Source organism: Pseudopipra pipra, chromosome 3 (genome assembly GCF_036250125.1).
Source record: "Pseudopipra pipra isolate bDixPip1 chromosome 3, bDixPip1.hap1, whole genome shotgun sequence".
Lineage (NCBI taxonomy): Eukaryota > Metazoa > Chordata > Aves > Passeriformes > Pipridae > Pseudopipra > Pseudopipra pipra.
The window spans coordinates 110963916-110974373 of record NC_087551.1 but is presented as its reverse complement, the minus strand read 5'-3'; the positions used below and the strand labels follow the sequence as shown (position 1 = coordinate 110974373).

The following is a 10458-nucleotide window of genomic DNA, read 5'->3' as shown; positions in this document are numbered from 1 at the left end:
TAGCCACAACACAAGTTCAGTCTCTAAACATCCTGTCTTCTGATGCACTGATTTCTGTTTTTCAGGCTTTAATTCACCGTGAAGGAAACTTAATGTATTTGAGGAAGTGCTAAGCATCATGATAGTTTTTAGTAAGTAATTCTTACCACCTATCCTGCTATTTCTTACATTTGTGATGAGAATTATTAGAAGTGACTTGCCCATTGTGACCCAAATGGAAATAAAAAAATGCAATGAGCCATAGCTATGTGACCTCCAGCCAAACGCTTCAAACTCATGTACCTAAATATAGACACCTAAATAAATGGCCTGGTTTTCAGAAGCACTGTGTAACTCTCAGAGTTGTAGGTGCTCTGAAAAAATCAAGATGCTTATTTAGGTATATAAATACAGACTGAGCTTATGAATATATTAATTAATTTGCTTCAGAATGTAAACAACTAAGAAAACAAAGCTACTAGAAATTCTATTTTTATATGTGCTAATTAGAAGACCACAGAGTGCAATTCACTGCAAGACACAATTTACTCCTATAAAGCTAATAGTGTGGTAATTATTGTTTATTAATTGTTAAGAAATAGAATTTTGGAGCCCTCGTTCTGAAGCAGAGCTAGACAGGTTTGATGGAGAAGTCCACTGTAGTAGATTTCTTTGCCTTTTATTAATCTTTATCCACAATTACAGAGATTGACACAGAAAGGCTTTCCAAAATGTCATTTTAAGGAGCTTCATTTATATTGAGAGATCATATAAAAACAATTTATGTGTTTCAATCTCTTCAAGTGTGATCCATAATCTTGAGGCTTTTTATGTTTTTCTTTGTTGCTGAAATTTTCATTCATTATTCTGACACTTTTAGGTGACTATTGAAGGCATAATGGGAGTATCATGGGAAGCAGAGGGCTGTGAATGATGAGTTATTAGTCAGCACATGGCACCACATACACATCCAGTTAATAGAAAATAACCAGCTCAAGCAGATAAGTAACAATTGAGACTGTATTTTTGAGCCTGAATTATGCCTAGAAGTAAAAATTTACTTCTTCAACACTTCTATTAAGATATGTTTTGCTTACACACTTTATCTGGGTTTATGCTTATTTTATTATTTTTATATATCATAGCCCCGATCTTCTAGAAATCACATCAGTGATTGACAGGTGGCCCCTGGATGGTGCCAGTGCCCTTGTTCTGCCAGCCCTTGTGCAAGGTGAACACTGGAGATGGCAAAATGTAGACGGGCCTGGTGACACAGATATTTTTGGGCAGTCACAGCTCCCACAGCACTGAGTTACTGTGGCAGAGCAACCTCTGAAGAGTGTCCTTCTTCCACATCAACCAGATGGAAGACTCTACCCCTTCCTCCTGCTCTCTCAGCAGGGTGATAGGACTCCTAAAGAAGTAGCTAGGTCCATCCTGGCATTTTGGCCTACCCAGGGACTGATCTACCAGGCTTAGCCTTGCAGTGCTGCACTCCAGCTTTAAGCTTTTTAGATATTTGGTTATCTGAAAATCCTGAAGCAAAATGTAAGCTGAGCTGGGAAGGGAGGAAAAAGGGCACTAGTGAAGTTCCCAAGGAGGACAGGTACAGTAAATGGAAGTGGGAAGGGAAAGGGAAAGGGAAGACGAAACATGGCCTTTAGTCTAGTTTGTGCCCTTGGGCTGCCACCTTGGGAAGAAACCGCTGTGCCATGAATTCATTATGTAAATCTGCAGAAGGAGCTTGTGCTAGAGATGTCCTGTTCAGACAGGCAGCCCACCAAGACATCCAGTGGCACAGCACAATCCCAGGCTCTGAGATACTCAGAGTCCAGAAGGTGGGACAGCCCAAGCTCCCACGTTTTGCCCAGCTTCCACCTTCGACCCCTGCACAAAGATGGCAACACAGGCATGTCTCCATGTGGAGGGATAAATGTACCTTGTCAGGTGCAGATCCATGCTGGCAGGTGTGGCAGCTCAGGGCAGATGTTTTAGTGATTGCAACAATCACTTGTGGCTTGTGGGTCTGTAGAGAACTCATTTCCTACACACCCATGCATGTGCAAATTGTGCATGTCCACAAAACCTCTGAACCAGGCTGCAAGGCCAGAGTCTGTAAGAAAAGCTCAGTTGAATATGTTCCTTAACACCCAAAGGACAGACTATTGCTGATTTGGGCCTTTTTATTATTTTAAGGAAAAACCAGATCATTGCGACGAAACCGGCTTTTAACAGAGGGGTGCTTGGTTTCAGTTTGTGGTAAGCAAAGAAAGCAAAGACCAGTTGCCAGGTTTTCAGATAGTAAAACATTCTTTGGTTTATTTTTTCAGAAAAAGGAACTTCAAACCTCAGCTTTAATGCCTGAAAACACCCTTGTAATCATCCTTTTTTATCTGTGTATTATTCCAGTTCTATAAACAAGCTTAAAATAGTAAATGATAATACCAAGATTTGGACAGAAGAGCATCAAAGGCAGTATCTTCAGCTGTAATGAATTACTTAAAAAGCAGAACTCTAAGTTTCTTGCACTGCTCGTCTATTAATTTTAACCTGGGAATCACACTTGGGGAGCCATGTCGTGATACTGGAAGGCCCTTGATCTTCTTCTGGTATCAAGCAAACAGGACACACATGATGCTTTTTCTGAGCAATGATGGTTTTCAGAATAAAGGCCAGATAAGAGGCCAGTGCCTTGAAATTGCCTCTGGATCTGTGTCAACAGTAACAAAGACCAACACTATGAACCCAGTGAAACTTTTGTGTTTAATTTGAAAGAGTTAAGTGTACAATTGAGACCTTTGACATGAGAAAGTGTGACAGAGCCCATCTTTAGCTTGGATCACTCTTTACCAGTGCAAGACTCCACAGCTAGAAGAGTTTGGGCATGTAGCGTTGAGAGACTACACCCCACAGAGCCTCACTTGGCTCTTAATTTGGGTCAGATCTTCACAGAAATCACTGGTTATTGTCTCTGAGCAAGGATCCAGGAAAAAGGGAATGCCAAGTCTTTCCATTCCCTAATTACGCTTTGTAAAGAAAATGATCCTCCTTAGATTTAGGCTTCTCTGCCCAGCTGTGATTACTTGATCTGAGTATTACACCCTCAGAAAAGAGATGTTTCCTGCCTTTGTAGACTACCTAAAAGGTGCTTTATGGAAGCAGAATGCCCGTACAGAGAATTTAGGTCTTCAGACTTTCCTGATTTATGTTTTGTAGATTCCTGAAAAGTAATCAGGATGCCTTTCTCTCCTCTCTCCGCCCCAGGAGTGCACACACCCCAGATCAAAAGCTTCTGTTTCAGGAAAAAAAAGGCAATTTTGTTGTCAGGACTATTAATTTAGAAATGTAATTTCAGTGCTTGGTAAAACAATTCAATTTCCTGACCTGCATTTTTACCTCATTTCAGGTGGGAACCTGCTCATTTTCACTTCAGTTCACTGCAAAAAGGCACAGCAAGCTGCAAAGGCCCATCCATTATTGAACTTGGGTGTCCTCAGGCTGTGCTCAAGTCACTTCTGAGCATTCCCTTTCTTAAGCTCACCAGATGGCCTCCAAAGCTGGGCAGGCTTAGCAACATTTCCATCAACTTTCTGATTCAGCTCTGATCTCTCTCAAATTTATCAGCAGCCATTTGGAATCACAGCCAGGGCAGTTACAGTGCTATCAATGGGGATGTAGTATCTCCTCTCCAACACTGAAGTTTTTGTTTTCATATCCAAAATCCATGTTTTCCCCCTCAGGCATAGTATCCCACTGGGCCTTGGGCCCAATTGTTTGCTCATTTGCCATCACTCCTTCCTCACTTGCCTTTTTCAAAGCTGCACACTTGGAAAGATGATGTATGAAGTTTCTAAAGCAGTGAAAGCCTGGTGCAGCTTAGGGAAGTCAGAGTATGGGTGTAGTTCCTACTCACAGGTGGTTTCTACTCAACATTCTAGGTTATGCTCCTCTGCAGGGGTTGGTTTTATGAAAGGACATTGTATTTTTACTCAACAACAAACCTTCCCATAGTCTTTAAATTCCAAGCCTTGCATTAAAAACAAAGTATTTCTAAAGACTGGAGGGTACAGCTTGTTCATCATCCTCTTAAAATGTATGAATTAAGAGATTCAAAATATTTCCCCTGAATACTTTGACTGTAACTCCACAAGTAATGTAATTTACAAGGAGCACATCTCAGGAAAGCACATATCTTATCCAATCCTTCCAGACACCCATTGCTACCCATAACCAGGCTTGAGTGCTCTGATGAGTGGGAGCAATACTTACAACTTTTAAGCCATAGAGGCTTTGCAGCAGTGGGTAATTTTCATTATTACCCCAGTGTATAGGTGAGGAAACTGAGGGATGAAGTGACTCACCCAAAGAGCCCAGTGAGTCAACAGAAGAGTTGGGAATAGAGGGCAGAATTCCCTGCCTTATGCATTGGAGTCCTCAGATAATATCATTTTATAAATGCTCTATCTTTGTAAAGACTTCAGTGCTATAATTATCCTCCCAGGACTCTCATGGAAACAAGATATTTATAACTCCATTAAGCCTTTCCTGGTAATTTTATGATCAAAGTGAAGAAAACAAATAACGCCGTGACAATCAGCTGCATGTCCAATGTCATTCAGAATGGCCACATGATGAAAGACTCGCCTTGGTTGTTGCAATTAAGTGCTTGCTATCTTTCAAATGCCTTTCTTGTGTCTAATTCCCCTTCCACCACATACTGGCTGAGAGGAAATATTTTTCTGCCATATGATGAGCCACACATTTAGAATATACCAAATAACTGGGAAAGATGCTTGCTGTCCACAAAGCCCACTGGTTTGTGCTATAAATGCTTCCTAAAATCTTTTAATGTTTGCCAGTTTCACCTAAAATGAGCAAAGCCACCTCAGTGTTTCCACTAACCCCCATATGGCTTTAAAATTACAGCACAGATGCCAAGACTAACTGTAAACAACAGGTTAGGGACTGAGGCATTTGGACCCTGGCTCAGCAAAGCACTTAAGCCTGTGCTTAAATTGAAATCCATTCTTATTCTGCAAATCCATTTTAAGTGTTTGTTTAAAGCAAAACACATGCTTAAGTCGAGTTTTGCTTGGCACGGTGCTTAAGCCCAGCACAGAGTGAGGCCCTTAGAATTAATTTCTTTTGGGCAGGAAGTAATTATTTTTAGCTCACCTCTCAGTGGCCACAGCCCTATCTTTTAGTCCCCAGACATCTATTTCGAGGAGGTATACGTGCTAAGCCTAAACTTCTGGGTTCTGTGGCAGTCAGTGGCAAAGAAAAGAGAAAGAGACCACTTGAAATACTTGACTGCTCAGTACAGATGAAAGGGGCCTTTGGGGAGGCTCATTAGGGGGAAGACATGAAAGAAGTTGTGATTATTCTGGGAGGTGGTTGCTGATATGGCACGTCATCTTTTCACTGCACTGACTGGAGAAAATTCACTTGCAGTAGGTGAGCAATTTTAACTCAAAATGTTTTCATGAGTTTTATATTTCCAAGGGAAATTTATGATTTCAGGGCAAATATTTATACTTTCTTCAAAAGTGTCAAAAAAGGTTTGACTGCAATGTGATAGTTTCCCTTTTTTTTGCTTGGTTTTTTTTTCCCCTGAAACTTTTCATTAATATACAATAAAATTCAAAAATTTTTAAAGAAAATTTGAATTAACACAGTTTTATTGCTCATTTCTCATAATTCTAGATTTCCTCTCTCTTTAAGACAACTCCTACCATTGTTTCACTGGCTTAGATGTTGGAATTATTTATCAGGTAGATCCGGCCTATGGTATATCTGGAGGAGAAACAGTTGCATTTTCTAAGATGTTTTTTGACGGATGTCCCACTGCATTCCCTTTAACATCCATGCTTCATACAGAAGGTAGAAATAAAAACATAAGTCAAAATACAGTATTTTTTTTTTTCCTCTGTGGGCTTAAAAATCTCCTGCTTCATACACTTTTGGTACTGGCATGGATAAAACCTGTTTCTGACTCCTGCTACTGATACGTAGAACAGCTTTCTAACAGTAGAGAGGGTAAGAGGACAGATCCCCTACGGAATTTCGGTACTGCTGTATTTAAAAGCAGATTGGATGAACACTTGAAGAAGAATAATTTAGATACTGTTAATCCACTCCTGCATAGGGTATCGTGATGACCTTTTAATTCTCATTTAACCCTGTCCCATGGGAAAGTCTCTCCCTCCCCCAGAAGCTTCTGAATTATTTCCAGGCAGAAGACCTCATTTAGCTCTATCACTTGACCACTACATTGCTTTACTAATCCATCTCCCTTGTTTTTTCCACCTAGGAAAGTACAGTGAGTGCCTGGAGCTGTCATCCACCACGGGGCACTGAAGGGATCCCAGAGCCAAGCCCGCTTTTCTGCTTGTTTGGTATTTCTCTGCCACGAACAGGTATTTCTTTCCTGTCAAATGCCTACATTTCTAATAAAAATAAATCATGCCTTTCAGGACAGATATTTTCATGTCTGATTCTCAGCTGCTTAGGGAGTTGCTAAATGCTGTATCCTCACAGAAGTGAGGCTGCTGCAGCTCTGGGCCCAGCCTGTAGTGAGGCTGCACACGGATTCCCAGCAGGCACATACACAAACACACGTGTAAAACGTGTGTATGCAATGATGGCCCCACTGGCCAACTCAGACAGAAACACTCAGCACTCACAGAAGCAGCACCAATGGCCTCATCCTGCTCCCTGCTCTGGCACATCGAGGTAAAGGTCTGTGCAAAAGGAGTGCAAAATATATAGAAAAATCATCACAGAATCACAGAATGGTTTGGGTTGGAAGGGACCTCAAAGATCATCTCATTCCAAACCCTTGCCATAGACAGGGATACCTTCTAACCAATTCGATGTTGACCTTCTTTTTGGGACCTTTTACCTTTAAAGTCAAGTTTGCCATTATAGAATTTTGCTTTTTTGATTTACCTCTCGTGGGGAAAAAAAAAATCCCACATCACACAGACAAAACCAAACAAAACAACACAAACAAAAAAATCCACGCACCAAAAAAAACCCCAAACAAAACAAACCACAAAAAACCTCACCAACCTCCAAACCCCAAAATCAATTAAACAGAAAAATAAAAAGCAATGCGCATTTGGGAAAAAAACCCAACTTTGCAAAACTGGAAAATACATAAAACCATAGAATCACAGAATGGTTTGGGTTGGAAATGACCTTAAAAAGATTATCTGATTTCAACCCCATGCCATGAGCAGGAACACCTTCCACTAAACCAGGTTGCTCAAAGCCCTGTCCCACCTGGCCTTACAGATATTGCAGTGATTGCCAAATTTTAAAATTAAAATATACACTTCTAAGTAATACCATGCATGAAAACCAAGGGAATAGATTTCAGTTTTGGAAGAGACACTGAAACAGCAGTTAAGAGCGCAACTCTTGCAGAGTTGACTATAATGAGCTAAATTAGAAGTTGGATGAATCATTTTCCAACCATATAAATCACTGAAGTTGTTCTATCCATAATGAAGGTAAGCCAACCACGTAATGAATTATACAATGTGTTATTTTCCTATGCTTGTTATTCCCATAGTTTTACTGTTGTTGAAAGTCTATTTGTGTGGGATTTTTTTTTTTGCAAATACTTTCAAAATGATGAATAATCTTTACTTAAAAGACTAAAAATACATGCCAGCTATTATTGTATATGAAATCTGACAGCAGTGAAAGTGTTATCTGAGCTTACTTGACAGCTCCATCAAACAACTTTTACTAGGTATTCTTTATAGGATTGAATATTCTTAGATTTGTGCAATTTGTTCTATAAGTCATGTGAAAGGGAAAGCAAAAGTGTTCTAGGTGTTAGACAACCAGTCTTTTCTTGCAATCACTTTTTATTGGGAGCTGGACATCCCAGTCAAACTTTCATCGTATATTCATGCAAGGACCGATCCTGAATCCTGTGGAACGGGTAATGCTCCGTAGAAATTTTAGGGGCTCCGATGGAACAAGACCCCAAGTGCTTGCAATTTTTCCATTACAAATGCATTTTATTTGCAAAAATTTGGCACCTGTTGCAGGCAGAGCAGGCCAGATCTTCACCTACCCACAGAGGCAGTGGCACAGGAGTCATGATACTTTATCAGGCTGTGGATCTGATCCGGTGGTCTCTGCTCAGACTGTCCTGGATATTGTGCACACCAGGGAGATGTACAGTGTTACCAATCTGATTTCTTAACATGAGGCACCACTCTGGCCTTGGTTTGAAGCAACCTGCACATTCTAGCTGGTTCTAGCACAGCTTCCACGCAGGATTTCCAAACACTGCAGCTTTTTGTCCTGAATGTTTGGTTGGCAAGCTTAGCATATCAGATTTGCAAAATCTGTGAATAACTGCCCCCCAAAGTATGAATGCAGCAGGAGAGCTTGGATTTTAAGCACTAGGACGTGGGCAACCAGGTGCAGAGCACAGGTACGACTACTCTGGTATGGCAGAGCACAGTTCAGCATTGAATATGTGAATATTGAGTATGTGCAGAACTGGAAGTTGAAATTAAGAACTCTTCAGGCAGAGAACTTATCTGAAGGTGTAGGATAGGGAAACAGCTCAGTGGTTCATCCATCGGGGGGGGTGTGGCAAAGGAAGGTTAGTGCTGGGCAGCTTTTATTCCCGGCATTTATACTGGACCCGGAATGGTGCCAGGGGTTGCTGTGTCCCCACCAAGTGTAAAGGGCTCTGCAGAGAGAAGAAAATCAGTAGGAACATTTAAGTTAGTTCAGTTATTGGATTTATTATCTTGCTTTAGTATTAAGATATAAACATATTCTTGGACCTTTGGTCTTAGAGAACCAAAACCAAATACCAAGAGTATTTCTTGGCTTTGCCAAAGCCATTGAGGAAAGCCTTCATGATTAGTTTTTATTCCATTCACTCTGCCAACATGACACATGAGCTCTTAAGAAATTTTCACAGTTTTGAATATTTCAAAATATTAAAATAATAAAGTGGAGACTGTGCCATTCTCCTTTAATGGTAAAACCTCTGTGTCACAGTTACTCCTTCAGTCTTACCCTAATGATTTACCTTCCACCACTGAAAATGGAGTGGAAGAGCACTATAAGTGCTGCATCTTTCATATTTTTAGAGTATTAATGATCCAGTTCCATATTCACTGTTTTTGTGAGGGGCAGAAAGCAATTATCAAATCTCTGGTGATGTTTAGGCAACAATGAGACAAAATACTCTTGTATGGTCAGTGCAGCTCCACTAACTGGAATTTCTGAAGTTATTCTGGGTTTTCTAAGTTCAAACAAAGACTGAGCTATGCATTACATGTTTTATAACACTCCTCTCAACATTTCATTTCATTATACATGACCACAGTTGACCACGGCTGTTCAGCTGAGCCTGATGACTGGAGGATATAAAGATGGGGAATGCTATATGATTGCATGGAACTCTTACCTCCCTTGGCACTGCATCCAACGCCACAAATTCATACTTGTACAGGGACAGAACAACGAACAACTGGATTTCCATGATCGCAAACCACCTGCAAGAAAAGGGAGGAAAACATCTGCCGTCCAGCCTGAATATAACACACGTGTTATCATCATCAGGTAACAAACAGGGTGTCTGAACCATTTTACACTCCATGCTTTAGTTCTGCTTGAAAGTTTATCTTCCATAGGGAAATCTGCTGTAGCTTTGTTCAGCTTTGTTCCTCAGCAAAGAACATGAATGTAGTGGCTGCCCCTTCTTTCTGGTGAACCATTAGACCAACAGTATCCTTCTGACACCCTATTTTAAACCAGACCCTTATCATTATGGATTTTTCCACTGTATAAACATTTATGTTCTCCTAACGCTTGCTGACTTGAAATAACTTCCTAGGAGTGAGAAGGCAGTCAAACACAGAAAAGGCCATATGACTAATCGTGCTATATAAAGTTATATAATACAGCTGGGAGCCTGATGACATCAGGGAGCAGTGACAGTGGGAGTTATTATTTAATGCATCAGCATTAGGATGCAGTAGGAGACCCAAGGGCATGATTTCTTTTTTCTATAACACTCTCAGAAAGGTCCTTCTTAGTCAGGCCGGAGAATATTTCAGATAACTGCAGGTGAACTCCTCCAGGCTATTGCTTTTTAAGGTTGATACATACAAAAGCTTTCTGCATTAAGCAGCATACACCTATGCCCGGTCGTGGGATTACTCACTTGCAGAATTTAGACATAAGTCTTAACTATCCAGTTAAAATAGTAATACTACCTTCCTCTTCTACAGTTTATTTTCTGTTATCTGAGAGATGCTGGAAAACCTGGATGAAACATCTACTGGGGAATTCACAGGGGAGGAGGCCACGTGACTGCGCATGGCGTCAGCCTGGAGTTGGCCTGGGAGGTGTGAAGAAGCTAAGAAGCCCCAGGAGACCCAGGCTAACTCCTGCAGAACCATCAGGATCTGCACATGAAGCTGCCCTGGGCTCTGG

General features: G+C 40.8%; 1 protein-coding gene across 5 annotated transcripts in view; it reads right to left on the bottom strand.

Moving 5' to 3' along the window:
* Window positions 1–545: 545 nt before the first annotated feature.
* Window positions 546–10458, bottom strand: part of LOC135412197 (24-hydroxycholesterol 7-alpha-hydroxylase) — a 34767-nt gene continuing 24854 nt past the window's right edge. For all 5 annotated transcript variants that reach the window (XM_064650723.1, XM_064650721.1, XM_064650720.1 and 2 more), the window contains 2 exons: window positions 9428–9515; window positions 546–8698 (listed from right to left, as the gene is read on the bottom strand). In XM_064650723.1, coding sequence (XP_064506793.1) covers window positions 8627–8698; window positions 9428–9515 — 160 coding nt within the window. In that variant the 3' untranslated portion in view covers window positions 546–8626. The remainder of the gene's footprint in view (window positions 8699–9427; window positions 9516–10458) is intronic.